At 44.4% G+C, this 14,448-nt stretch overlaps 1 protein-coding gene across 1 annotated transcript in view; it reads right to left on the bottom strand.

Moving 5' to 3' along the window:
- Positions 1 to 12,606, bottom strand: part of LOC311136454 (exocyst complex component 3-like protein 2) — a 32,656-nt gene extending 20,050 nt beyond the window's left edge. The window contains exons 1-11 of the mRNA XM_084170588.1: positions 12,519 to 12,606; positions 6,417 to 6,908; positions 5,393 to 5,613; positions 4,003 to 4,726; positions 2,297 to 2,411; positions 2,029 to 2,139; positions 1,708 to 1,808; positions 1,488 to 1,598; positions 1,016 to 1,151; positions 644 to 766; positions 329 to 484 (exon numbers count right to left, since the gene is read on the bottom strand). Coding sequence (XP_084026714.1) covers positions 329 to 484; positions 644 to 766; positions 1,016 to 1,151; positions 1,488 to 1,598; positions 1,708 to 1,808; positions 2,029 to 2,139; positions 2,297 to 2,411; positions 4,003 to 4,726; positions 5,393 to 5,613; positions 6,417 to 6,880 — 2,262 coding nt within the window. The 5' untranslated portion in view covers positions 6,881 to 6,908; positions 12,519 to 12,606. The remainder of the gene's footprint in view (positions 1 to 328; positions 485 to 643; positions 767 to 1,015; positions 1,152 to 1,487; positions 1,599 to 1,707; positions 1,809 to 2,028; positions 2,140 to 2,296; positions 2,412 to 4,002; positions 4,727 to 5,392; positions 5,614 to 6,416; positions 6,909 to 12,518) is intronic.
- Positions 12,607 to 14,448: the final 1,842 nt, after the last annotated feature.

Genomic DNA, 14,448 nt, shown 5'->3' with positions numbered 1-14,448 from the left:
ATATAACTACTGTTCGCTGAAGGAGGGAACAAGGTATAACACATTTTGGCCCTGCGCCGTCAGGGGTTTTGGGCTCGCTGAAGAGCGGTACTGAATTGAGGAAATAAATGCAAGCCCCGGTATTATAGCCAGGAAGGCGGGGCTTCCAAGGGAGGGCTTGGCATTCATTGGCCCGTTGGGCGAGATTTCAGTTTTCTTCAGGTGAATTAGATTGGTCGTTGACTCCCCATAGTTTGTTATACCCTGTTCCCTCCCTCAGGGAACAGTAGTTATATTCATAACTATACGTTTGTGGTCATTATGACCATAAATCAGAGGGATGACTGACCAGGTCTTTGAAGAGTCCTTTGAGCTGCTTGGCCTCGTCCTGAAGTCGGAACGCCATCCTCTTCCTCATCTTCGATGATGTGCAGATGATCCGTCCTCGCATGATCGCACGCACATACTCCACCAGGACCCGCCTGTGTACCTCCCCTACCAGTATCTGTCAATCAAATAATCAACTAATCAACCATTCAGTCCCTCAATTGCAATATAAGTGTTGATAAACAATGAATATTGGGATAAAAAGGGCAAATATGTATTATTTTATGTATTTCCCGCAACATGTTATCGTGTCAGTTATGTGGTCATTGGTGGATACCTGATAAGGTGGGCAGTCCATTCTTCTGAACTTCTTAAAGTGTTGCTTGATGCTTGCTTCGATGGCCTCAAAGGCCTCAGTGTTGTTTAGCCACTTCCTCTTCACCAGCTTGTCACAGAACGGCTGGAATAGAAATGCACAGCTTTCATTCACATGAACAGCTTCTCCTATTGCAAAACATTTGTGCTAACGTTAGAGCATGTTTGTTTGTGTTTGATCAGTCATGAATAAGTGTGGACTTGGTGAGTTGTGTATTGGGGAAGGAATGTTTCGATAAATTTATAAATATTTTGTATCGATAAATTGTAAGGAAAACAGTTTTACCACTCTACCAAAAGAGGATGTAACACTTTAAAAAGCACATTGCCTCACCCTGATGTGCTCAAATAGTTTTTCTGTCAGAACCCTCCCTGATTGGTTAACGATCCTGTCCAGGGAGGAGTTAGCGCTCTGTGTGGACTCCTCACTGCCCTGTGGGTCACACTGCCTGCAGCGCCGTACAAAGGACCTACACAAAAATTGGAATGCAAACACTGTTGGTCTCGGAATGATCGTATTTCTGACATGTAAAAACCATTTGAACCATTTACAACCTTAATCATGTGGATAACCTAGTTTGACCATGTTAACTTTAGCAAGATAGTTAACTTATTATTCACAATGTTAGCAAGTTTAGCTAGCGGGCTGGATTATCTAGCTAACTCATTGGTCTATGTACTTGAATGCTCTCTTGTCGCATTTACGACTTCACCAACTGGAAAATACACGTTTTCAATGAGCATTTGAATGGAGCATCAGTCAACACAGTTGCCACAAGAGATGACTTCTCTGTCTTGGTATCTACCTCAGAGGAGGACAACAGTTGACCAGAGCGATGGTCCTGGAGATGTATCCATCACCCCGGTCCCCAAACTCAGCCTGGGTCTCATGGAACATCTCCACTTTTCTCTGGAAACTGGACACACAGTAACATTATGAAATTAAATCCATATATCGATTTACATACAGGTTGTTGATTGAATATACTCATTGTCCATGTCTCTATAAGTACATCTTCTCCTCACCTGTACAGGAAGTCAGACAGTCCATTTAGACTGCAGCGGGCCACCCTGGCCCCCAGAAACGGGCTTACAGTTGTGGATCTGTCCAGGTCCACCTTCAGTCTCTGTTACAGCCACACACATACACACTGATAAGGGTAGGAACTTCAAAATCCAACCAGCCAAAATAGGTAATTCCTGAATATTCATGGGAGATTTACAAATGTCTTAGAGTTCTTTGCCACAATGTCCAATTTGGACATTCTGGTGTCACCATACTGGCTTGGTAATTGTGACCTACAGATATACTGTACAGTAGTGTCTCTGAGTGACAGTGTGACAGACCTGGATGATGGAGCGGGCCAGATTGGATTGGTACTCCTCTACGTGCAGCATTTGGGCCCACCGCCTCTCCTCCTCATCCAGAACCTGAGTGAGCTCTGTGGTCACCTTCTCCTGAGATAAACAACAGAACCCACACAACCATGAAGTCCACTGTCTATCCAAGCATAGGCAGTTCCATTACCATTAGATTAGTGCCAGAAACATTACCTCTATCAGTGGGAAAGTTGTCACCTGACAGTGTTCAGTATTAAAGGAAGTATGATTTTACCCTGACAGTGTTCAGGCAGTCCTGTTCCAGTCGGTCCACTGTATCTCGATGCAGTAGGGGTTCCAGTGGGGAGTAGTTAATAGGGGTTTTCGTGCCAACGGTGCCCAGGACATCCCTTGAAAAGACGAGAGGGAAAGTGAAGAAGTGCTACTGTGTGTCACTATTCATTAAAGTCTCACATTTCAGATCTGATTGAATACCTGTAAAGATCTATATGTTCATATACACGTACATGGACTTACTAAATGTTCTTACAGTGCCTTCGGAAAGTATTCAGACCCATTGACCTTTTCCACATTTTGTTAGGTTACAGCCTTATTCTAAAAATGATTAAATTGTTTTTTTTTCATCATCAATCTACACACAATACCCAATAATGACAAAGCAAAAACAGGTTTGTATACATTTTTGCTAATTTATAAAAATAAAAATAAAGAATATATTTTATGTAAGTATTCAGACCCTTTATTCAGTACTTTGTTGAAGCACCTTTGGCAGCGATTACAACCTCAAGTCTTCTTGGGTATGACGCTACAAGCTTGGCACACCTGTATTTGGGGAGTTTCTCCCATTCTTCTCTGCAGATCCTCTCAAGCTCTGTCAGGTTGAATGGGGAGTGTTGCTGCACAGCTATTTTCAGGTCTCTCCAAAGATGTTCGATCGGGTTCAAATCCGGGCTCTGGCTGGGCCACTCATGGACATTCAGAGACTTGTCCCGAAGCCACTCCTGCGTTGTCTTGGCTGTGTGCTTAGGGTCGTTGTCCTTTTGGAAGGTGAACCTTCGCCCCAGTCTGAGGTACCGAACGCTCTGGAGCAGGTTTTCATCAAGGATCTCTCAGTACTTTGCTCCATTCATATTTGCCTTGATCCTGACTAGTCTCCCAGTCCCTGCTGCTGAAAAACATCCCCACAGCATGATGCTGCCACCACCATGCTTCACCATAGGGATGGTGCAAGGTTTCCTCCAGACATAACGCTTGGCAATCAGACCAAAGAGTTCAATCTTGGTTTCATCAGACCAGAGAATCTTGTTTCTCATGGTCTTAGAGTCTTTAGGTGCCTTTTGGGAAACTCCAAGCAGGCTGTCATGTGCCTTTTACTAAGGAGTGGCTTCCGTCTGGCCACTCTACCATAAAGGCCTGATTGGTGGAGTGCTGCAGAGATGGTTGTCCTTCTGGAAGGTTCTCCTATCTCCACAGAGGAACTATGGAGCTCTGTCAGAGTGACCATTGGGTTCTTGGTCACCTCCCTGACCAAGGCCCTTCTCTCCTGATTGCTCAGTTTAACCGGGCGGCCAGCTCTAGGAAGAGTCTTGGTGGTTCCAAACTTCTTCCATTTAAGAATGATGGAGGCCACTGTGTTCTTGGGGACCTTCAATGCTGCAGTCATTTTTTACAGACAACTCCTTCGACCTCATGGCTTGGTTTTTCCAACTGTGGGACCTTATATAGACAGATGTGTGCCTTTCCAAATTATGTCCAATCAATTGAATTTACCACAGGTGGACTCCAATCAAGTTGTAGAAACATCTCAAGGATGATCAATGGAAACAGGATGCACCTGAGCTCAATTTCGAGTCTCGTAGCAAAGGGTCTGAATACTTTTGTAAAAAAGGTATTTCAGTTTTTTATTTTTAATAAATGTACAAAAATGTATAAAAATCTGTTTTCGCTTAATGTTGTTATAATATGAGTTCTGACACTGACCTGTTGTAGATGTTGTAGAACCAGTCCAGCAGGGAGTAGACATCAGTGATCTGCAGCTGGGAGCTGGTGATGATGTTCAGGCGTCGGACCACCGCCCGGTGGTAGCTCTGCACGTACACCTGGAAGGCCTGGAACTCCTCCGGGTAGACCGACACAACGTTCCTCCGCGCCGCATCAAGGTCGTCCACCATGCGGCCCCTCAGCCGCTCCAGGTACGAGGCTAGCTGCCCTGCCTGAGTTTTCACCTGCTGGGGCAGGCTCCAGTCAGATGCCTCCCCCACCGCCTGCCGCCATTTCAGCTTGAACTGACGAGGCCGCTGGCTAGGATGGGGCTGGAGGTCCTCCCTCAGGGGCTGGGTCTCCTCTTTCTGTGCCTGGGCGGTGTCGGCCTGCTCCTCCTGCTGGATGACCAGCACCACCAGCCCCAGTTTGGGCCCGGCCGTTGGCTGTCGGAGGGACTCCCTCACGACGTCCCACATCTCCTTCTGAAGGGCCTCGTACAGCAACTCCACATCCTTGGCCTTGCGACGGCTGGCGTCCCGTGACACATTGGGGCTGGAGGGGTCGTCGAAGGACCCGTGATGGGTCACTCTGGGAAGAGTGGATGGAGGTGTGGGGGGGTGGGGCAGGAGGGCCATCAGCTCGTACTCACGCTCCAGCTCCTGGATGTGTGTGTCGGCCAGGAGGAGGTCCCTCTGGTTGACCAGCTGCAGGATCTCCAGAACTGAGGGAAGAGAGGGAAGAAGAGAGAGAGGAATCAATGTCATACTGTTTAGTCTATTGGTTTGTACAGAGTATTACTGTATGGGTATAAACGTGTGGGGTAAGTGAAGAGAAAAAGGCTATATTGTGTGTGAAATATCAACATTGACAAATTGAAGGGTGGTGATATGTGTGATATTGAGTATCTCTTGACCTGGCATTTTGGATTGTTGTGAACATGCAATGTACTACACTGTCCTTTGATTGTCCCTTGTCTGTTTTGGTCCATATTGAGCTCCACGAACAGTAGCTCTGGATGTAGATCTATCTAAAGGGATCTGCAGTGGGAGGAAGTCAGTCATTTCCGTCTTTCACAGTCTGGTGCTGATTGAGCCCGATGACTCGGGGTCCGGGGATTGCTCACAGCTCATCAGAAAGCAGCGTGGGATTGGGGGAAGAAGTACTGCAGGACCTGACCAGGAAGTTCCTGACTCGTAAAGTAAACACTGAAACTTACAAACACTTACTGTTGGAGGTCTAAGGTGCTCATGCCACAGACAGAAGTAACCTGCACTGACCCTTCCATGATTCAGATGTTTCAGATTAGGTGCGCTGTGATTGGTTGGACCTGCAGGAAACATACCATATCTCCCCTCCCGATTGGTTTGTTTTGGAGCGCCTTGTATACCTGAGAGAGGTTCCCTGGGTATTACCACTGGTGGCTCCTCCTCCAGCTCCTCCTCGGTCTCCTGGGAGTTGTGGTCCGACAGGGACTCCCTCTTCAGCTTGGCAAGGCTGACCATCCTGAGGAAGGAGGGACGGTGGCAGGACTCAGCCTCGCTGTCGGTGCTCAGGTCACCACAGGGCAGGCTCTCTCTGTGCTGCGTCTGCTTCCGCCGCCCTGCAAATCTACAAGCAGAAGAGAACCATCAGGAGAGGATCGGAACTATATTATGTCACAGTAGGACTTTGAAGGGCAAGAATGGCTATGTGTGGATTCCCAGAGTCTGAGATATTGTGTGGAAATTAAGGTACCATCTAAAATATAAAGGGAATGTGATACATAATTGTTACCAAATACTGTAGAGTTCAATGTTAACATGTGACCACCATATCTAGACTAGGCATCATATGCAATAAATAAGCAGGTATTTAAATGCTTGAGAGGTGATTGTAGCTCTAAGCATTCCAGATTGGTATATTTGATTGCTGGCTCTACCTGAGGGCAGCAGTCAAAGTGAAAACAATGTTTATAAATAGTGCTTAGGTACACACCATAGTATTAGCAAACAAAGGCAGTTCTGTGCATTAACATGGTAACTCATGGAAAATTGTTATATTACATAACCAATTAGGAAATGATTATGCTATATGCTGTGAGCATTTCCGTCATTTTGTTACGGCTTGATAGGGGGTCTCAGTCCTACCCGGTAACAGGAAAATCAGTTTGCCGGGATTGGATAGCCAAGCAAATCAGTAATTAAAGGAACACAACGAAAGCTCTTTGGTCTAGACATGACGAATTAAAATAGTTTCTGAGTCATATTATATATAGAGATTACATTTATGTTAATCTGTAGCTCTGAGCCCATATTTATAAAGCATCTCAGAGTGGGAATGCTGATCTAGGATCAGGTTCTCCCTGTCCATGCAATCTTCATTGTGATCTAAAAGGCATAACTGATCCTAGATCAGCAACCCCTCCCTCTTACCGGAGCAGGGTCATGATCTCCTCTGAGCTCCTGCGGAGGCCCTTCCTCTTCTCTTTCTCTGGCTGGGGCGAGTGGGGGTCTGTGTGGCATCGCTGGGATGGGCTGGTCCCCCACACGCTGCACCCCGACATACGCAGCCCCTTCCCCAGCTTCCCCAGGGTCTTCAGGGGCGAAGAGCCGCACAGCCGCTCGAGGGTTCCCCTCAGGGGCCTCCCCCCTCCTCCTTTAGGGGCCTCGGGGCCATGCCTCTCCGTGTTCACCTCATTCTCCTCCTCTTCCCCGTCACGTGACGACCTGCGCTGGAAGATTCTTCCTCCACGGACCCCCAAAATGGGGGGGTCACCCTCATTCCTCTCTTCCTCAAGGTCCACCTCCTCGAAGGGGTTCAGGTCCAAGTTTAACCTGGGCAGGATGAGGTCACCATTCCCATGGTTTCTCCCCGGGAGGTTCTTAAGGATAGGCATTAAAATGCTTGTGCTCAGGAATCAAATACTGCAAAGACACAAGGCCACTTAGTTAGAACAGAGAATGAGATCACAGATCATTTGAACAAGCTAGTTAGGCTACCAATACCAAGAGCTCAATAGGAGTGTGCTGGAAAAGGTTGAACAGAAAATTAAAGCTAAAACCAGAATGAATGGGAGAGTAATGTTGTACTCGAAGATCTACAGAATATTCTAATAGCATAGGAACTGTTGCAATTATACTATTCAGTATAGACTTTACTCAGAGCTAAAATACAAACACAGATGTTTACCCAACAGCTCTTTCAAGTTACGACAGTACAACATGTGTTATAGTAATGTAAAGGTAACTGCCAAAATAAAGGAAACACCAACATAAAGTGTCTTAATAGGGCATTGGACCACCACGAGCTAGAATACCTCCAATGCACCTTGTCTGGAACTCTATTGGAGGGATGTGACACCAATCTTCCACAAGAAATGTCATAATTTGGTGTTTTGTTGATGGTGGTGGAAAACGCTGTCTCAGGCACCGCTCCAGAATCTCCCATAAGCGTTCAATTGGGTTGAGATCTGGTGATAAGATGGCCATGGCTTAGGGTTTACATCGTTTTCATGCTCATCCCACCATTCAGTGATCACTTTTGCCCTGTGGATGGGGGTCATTGTTATCATATGGGGGCATAGCCATGGTAGCCAAAATAGTGGCCTGCCCAGCATTTTTATACTTGACCCTAAGTATGATGGGATGTTAATTACTTAATTAACTCAGGAAGCACACCTGTGTGGAATCACCTGCTTTCAATATACTGTGTATCCCTCATTTAGGTCCTCTGTAGCTCAGCTGGTAGAGCACGGCGCTTGAAACGCCAAGGTAGTGGGTTCGATCCCCGGGACCACCCATACACAAAAAAAATGTATGCACGCATGACTGTAAGTCGCTTTGGATAAAAGCGTCTGCTAAATGGCATATTATTATTATTATTATCATTTACTCAAGTGTTTCCATTATTTTGGCAGTTACCAGTAGATATTCAATACAGTACATAATGACTCTCACCTGTACAGTACATTTACAACCACCTGTTTAACCCATGTACATTATGTAGGATCTAATGCTCTAAGATCTTCAATTGTTTTAGGTTTCTGTACGTCTTTAGAGAGCAGTGGTTCAAAGTTACATATAATTCTCATAATCAGTGTTTACTGATTGAACTCACTTGCCCTCCACCAACATATAAGGACAGACAAATAGGTGACCACTATGTATTGAAGTCCTACTGAGACAGAGGCTGTACTAATATGGACACCGTAGACCACCACACATGCTTTGTATGTAGTGCCTAAGTTGGGCATGGTACCAATCATATACTCAGAGGCATGTATTCTTGGATGCCAAGGGAAGCCAGGCTTCCCCAAAAAATTTACCAAGAAAAAAAGAAAGAAAATAATGTATCTTTCGTATCTCTGTGTTTCAAAATAGTCCTTCAATTCGCAAGAAGCTGAATGTATCTCACCGGAGAAAGCATCCGATCGAACTAAACAGTGCCCCTCTGTCTCAGTATGTGCACCGTATCTATCTGATGCTGTCTGGTTCAAAAGAGTAGGACATTGTTGCCACCCGTAGTATTGAATGCAAGGGAATCCAGCGAGCATTTGGCCTCCCTTGGTAAAAAAAAGAATAGACAATCAGCGTTAAGCTAAACTGAGTGAGCTCAGCTGTGAATGGTCCTGGCACACCAAAAAAAGTGTCAAGGGAAGACTGTTTGGATTTGGCTTCAGACTAATCAAATCCCAAGACAAACGTCATTATTGACAGAACAAAACTTGAATGGTTGCATCTCGTTGTGTTGTTGTCCTCCTGTGACTAAGTAGCTAGCTAAAATCGGCCCTTTCCTAAATTAGCCATCGATGGAGATAAGGATTTTTGACTTGTGGTTTTACTTAATTCTCCGTACTGGCCAATGATTATAACAGTGATTCTGATCCAACCATAAATCATACATTGTGCCCCTGGCCTGAGAGGATGGAAGTTCAACATGTAGCTAGATGTAGTATGCTAATGTTAACTAGCTGGCCGGGCGTATCGTTGCCCATGAATGGAAGTTAGGCTAGTGAGCAAGTATTTTAGCCAGGTAGCCTAGGACAACAAAATCGAAACGTGTGTACTGTATGACAGAGTCATAGACTGTTTAGGCAACATGAAAGAGGAGGATGGCATTGGCATTTCTCTACAAGTAGGGTGAGTGAGTCAACCAAATTGAGATGTTTTGGGATGAGTCGGACCGCAGAGTGAAGGAAAAGCAGCCAACAAGTGCTCAGCATATGTGGGAACTCCTTCAAGACTGTTGGAAAAGCATTCCACGTGAAGCTGGTTGAGAGAATGCCAAGAGTGTGCAAAGCTGTCATCAAGGCAAAGGGTGGCTATTTGAAGAATCTCTAATATTAAATATATTTGGATTTGTTTAACACTTTTTTGGTTACTACATGATTCCATATGTTATTTCATAGTTTTGATGTCTTCACTATTATTCTACAATGTAGAAAATAGTAAAAATAAAGAAAACCCCTTTTGACTGGTAGTGTTTAAATATATATATATATATTTTATATATTAAATATATACAGTGAGGGAAAAAAGTATTTGATCCCCTGTTGATTTTGTACGTTTGCCCACTGACAAAGACATGATCAGTCTATAATTTTAATGGTAGGTTTATTTGAACAGTGAGAGACAGAATAACAACAAAAAAATCCAGAAAAACGCATGTCAAAAATGTTATAAATTGATTTGCATTTTAATGAGGGAAATAAGTATTTGGCCCCTCTGCAAAACATAACTTAGTAATAATAATAATAATATGCCATTTAGCAGACGTTTTTATCCAAAGCGACTTACAGTCATGTGCGCATACATTTTTACGTATGGGTGGTCCCGGGGATCGAACCCACTACCCTGGCGTTACAGGCGCCATGCTCTACCAATTGAGCTACAGAGGACCACATAATTGTAATGGTAGGTTTATTTGAACAGTGAGACAGAATAACAACAAAAAAATCCAGAAGAACGCATGTCAAAAATGTTATGAATTGATTTGCATTTTAATGAGGGAAATAAGTATTTGACCCCCTCTCAATCAGAAAGATTTCTGGTTCCCAGGTGTCTTTTATACAGGTAACGAGTTGAGATTTGGAGCACAATCTTAAAGGGAGTGCTCCTAATCTCAGTTTGTTACCTGTATAAAAGACACCTGTCCACAGAAGCAATCAATCAATCAGATTCCAAACTCTCCACCATGGCCAAGACCAAAGAGCTCTCCAAGGATGTCAGGGACAAGATTGTAGACCTACACAAGGCTGGAATGGGCTACAAGACCATCGCCAAGCAGCTTGGTGAGAAGGTGACAACAGTTGGTGCGATTATTCGCAAATGGAAGAAACACAAAATAACTGTCAATCTCCCTCTGCCTGGGGCTCCATGCAAGATCTCACCTCGTGGAGTTGCAATGATCATGAGAACGGTGAGGAATCAGCCCAGAACTACAAGGGAGGATCTTGTCAATGATCTCAAGGCAGCTGGGACCATAGTCACCAAGAAAACAACTGGTAACACACTACGCCGTGAAGGACTGAAATCCTGCAGCGCCCGCAAGGTCCCCCTGCTCAAGACAGCACATATACAGGGCCGTCTGAAGTTTGCCAATGAACATCTGAATGATTCAGAGGAGAACTGGGTGAAAGTGTTGTGGTCAGATGAGACCAAAATTGAGCTCTTTGGCATCAACTCAACTTGGCGTGTTTGGAGGAGGAGGAATGGTGCCTATGACCCCAAGAACACCATCCCCACCGTCAAACATGGAGGTGGAAACATTATGCTTTGGGGGTGTTTTTCTGCTAAGGGGACAGGACAACTTCACCGCATCAAAGGGATGATGGACGGGGCCATGTACCATCAAATCTTGGGTGAGAACCTCCTTCCCTCAGCCAGGGCATTGAAAATGGGTCGTGGATGGGTATTCCAGCATGACAATGACCCAAAACACACGGCCAAGGCAACAAAGGAGTGGCTCAAGAAGAAGCACATTAAGGTCCTGGAGTAGCCAGTCTCCAGACCTTAATCCCACAGAAAATCTGTGGAGGGAGCTGAAGGTTCGAGTTGCCAAACGTCAGCCTCGAAACCTTAATGACTTGGAGAAGATCTGCAAAGAGGAGTGGAACAAAATCCCTCCTGAGATGTGTGCAAACCTGGTGGCCAACTACAAGAAACGTCTGACCTCTGTGATTGCCAACAAGGGTTTTGCCACCAAGTACTAAGTCGTGTTTTGTAGAGGGGTCAAATACTTATTTCCCTCATTAAAATGCAAATAAATTTATAACATTTTTGACATGCGTTTTTCTGGATTTTTTTGTTGTTATTCTGTCTCTCACTGTTCAAATAAACCTACCATTAAAATTATAGACTGATCATGTCTTTGTCAGTGGGCAAACATACAAAATCAGCAGGGGATCAAATACTTTTTTCCCTCACTGTATATAACAATGTTTACCATACACTACTGTATAATGCACAGGATTAGGTCATGTACACTTATTATAAAGTGGGACACAGAAGTTTTGTCCAAAAATACCCATGCAAATACATAATATAACATATAATAATGAAAACATACACTCTGTACCAAACATTATGAACACCTACTCTTTCCATGAAATAGACTGCCCAGGTGAATCAAGGTGAAAGCTATGATCCCTTATTGATGTCACTTGTTAAATCCACTTCAATCAGTGTAGATAAAGGGGAGGAGACAGGTTAAATAAGGATTTTTAAGCCTTGAGACAATTGAGACATGGATTGTGTATCTGTGCCATTCAGAGGGTGAATGGGCAACACAAAATATTGAAGTGCCTTTGAACAGGCACACCGGTTTGTGTCAGGAACTGCAACGCTGCTGGGTTTTTCACACTCAACAGTTTCCCGTGTGTATCAGGAATGGTACACCACCCAAAGGACATCCAGCCAACTTGACACAACTGTGGAAAGAATTGGAGTCAACATGGGCCAGCATCCATGTGGAATGCTTTCGATACCTTGTAGAGTCCATGCCCCAATGAACTGAGGTTGTTCAATATTAGGAAGGTATTCTTAATATTTTGTACACTCAGTGTATATATATGCCATTTAGCAGATGCTTTTATCCAAAGCTTGCATACATTTTATGTAACATGGTAAGTAAAATATATGGTATCTAGTTCTTAAAGTCTTGGGAGATTGAAACATGAAAGGCAAATGGAAATAATTGAATTACCAGCCCAGTCTAGAAATAATGCATATTGATTATAAAACATATATTTGTTTGTTTTTCCATTTGTATTCCAGTCTATAGTAGGGATCCTTCTCAATCAAAAGTGTTGATATCTCATAAACTCAAAGACACAGTATTTTATCATAGTATTTCAGAGAAAACCAGAACATGCGCACAGACAATCACACTGTGGTACAAAAAAGCTAACCTGAACATATACATTATTGTATAGGCGTTTAGAGATTTTGAGAAAGGACGGCAAGAGGTACAGAAATCAGAAGTACAATGTACGCCACCCTTTTTCATAATATGAGAAATATCTGAATTCCTCTTACCTTGTGTAGTGTAGTGTCTCAGTGGAATGTCATCCCGGTGTGTGTTGTATGTATGTGTGGCAGAGTGTGTGTGTGTGTGCGAGATTGTGTTTCTATCTCCTCTGTGGCTCAGAAGAGCACTGTGCTCACCCGACTTCCTGACTCTGGCTGTATTGTAGCCCCCCCCCCCCCCACACACACACACACATACACCCACACGCATGTTCTGGGAGACTCCAAATTATACTAATTGCATGACCACTGGAGGAAGACTGTTTTTTATAGCAGCACATTCTTCTGCAAAGCCTCTTTCTTTTTTTTATTCAGCACACGTTTTTTAGTGTGTGTGTGTGTGTGTAGATTCATGTCTGTCTGAGGGTCAGATGATAAGTCTGTGTTGTGCTTCTACATTCTGAGTTGACCTGAGTAACAGAGAATATTTCCAAGGACTTCAAAGCAAATTTCCTGTGTGAAGCTTTTCAACAATCACCTTCACTGCTCTGACACGAGGTCAGTCTAACATACAAGACACCGATTTTTTTAAAAACTGTTTGTAATATAGAAGAGAGCATGTGAACAGATAATGGGCTGGTGTGTTTGATATCTTACATGACAAATCAAAAGTATTTTGAGGCCCACAGTATGTCATGAATCAGACATCTAGAACTAACATTTAGATAATATTCAAAGATGCTGGGTACATTTCTTAAGATGGTTGCTTTGCTTAGAAACCTTTACAGTGGAAAGATGTTAACTTTAGTGCATACTTACAATTTAGCATAACATCACTGTTAGGTTGATTCCATGCAAACTTCAACAACAGTAAGCTTCTAACTCTTGGACCACCAGTGATCAATTTTGTCCTCCTGTGCCCACTAGTGGTGGAATTGTGGACCATCTGGATCATTTCCTATAACCAACACAAGGGGGATGTCTTGAGGAAGGTGATGTCTGTTCTTTCTATTAGTTGAGGATGTTGATACATTACATCAGTGTTCTTCAATTCCTGTCCTGGAGGGCCGAAACACTTCTGTTTTTTATTTCTACCTGGTAGTTAATTGCACTCACCTGGAAGAAGGTTGACGACATCCGATCCTCGTTTGTTAAGTCAAATGACACTGCTGGTCCTGCTCACACTGCCCTACCCTATGCTTTGACTTCTTTCTCCCCTCTCTCTCCAGATAAAATCTTGCGACTTGTGACGGCAGGCCGCCCAACAACCTGCCCGCTTGACCCTATCCCCTCCTCTCTTCTCCAGACCATCTCCGGTGACCTTCTCCCTTACCTCACCTCGCTGATCAACTCATCCTTGACCGCTGGCTATGTCCCTTCCGTCTTCAAGAGAGCGAGAGTTGCACCCCTTCTCAAAAAACCAACACTCGATCCCTCTGATGTCAACAACTACAGACCAGTATCCCTTCTTTCTTTTCTCTCCAAAACTATTGAGCGTGCCGTCTTTAGCCAACTCTCTTGCTATCTCTCTCAGAATGACCTTCTTGATCCAAACCAGTCAGGTTTCAAGACTGGTCATTCAACTGAGACTGCTCTTCTCTGTGTCACGGAGGCTCTCCGCACTGCTAAAGCTAACTCTCTCTCCTCTGCTCTTGTCCTTCTAGACCTGTCTGCTGCCTTTGATACTGTGAACCATCAGATCCTCCTCTCCACCCTCTCCGAGCTGGGCATCTCTGGCGCGGCTCACTCTTGGATTGCGTCCTACCTGACCGGTCGCTCCTACCAAGTGGCGTGGCGAGAAGCTGTCTCCGCACCACGTGCTCTCACCACTGGTGTCCCCCAGGGCTCAGTTCTAGGCCCTCTCCTATTCTCGCTATACAGCAAGTCACTTGGCTCTGTCATATCCTCACATGGCCTCTCCTATCATTGCTACGCTGATGACACACAACTAATCTTCTCCTTTTCCCCTTCTGATAACCAGGTGGCGAATCGCATCTCT

The sequence above is a fragment of the Coregonus lavaretus genome (assembly GCF_964263955.1).
Source record: "Coregonus lavaretus genome assembly, chromosome: 10".
NCBI classification, from domain to species: Eukaryota; Metazoa; Chordata; class Actinopteri; order Salmoniformes; family Salmonidae; genus Coregonus; species Coregonus lavaretus.
Note: the sequence above shows the minus strand (reverse complement) of the source record. Positions and strands in the feature narration are given on the sequence as shown.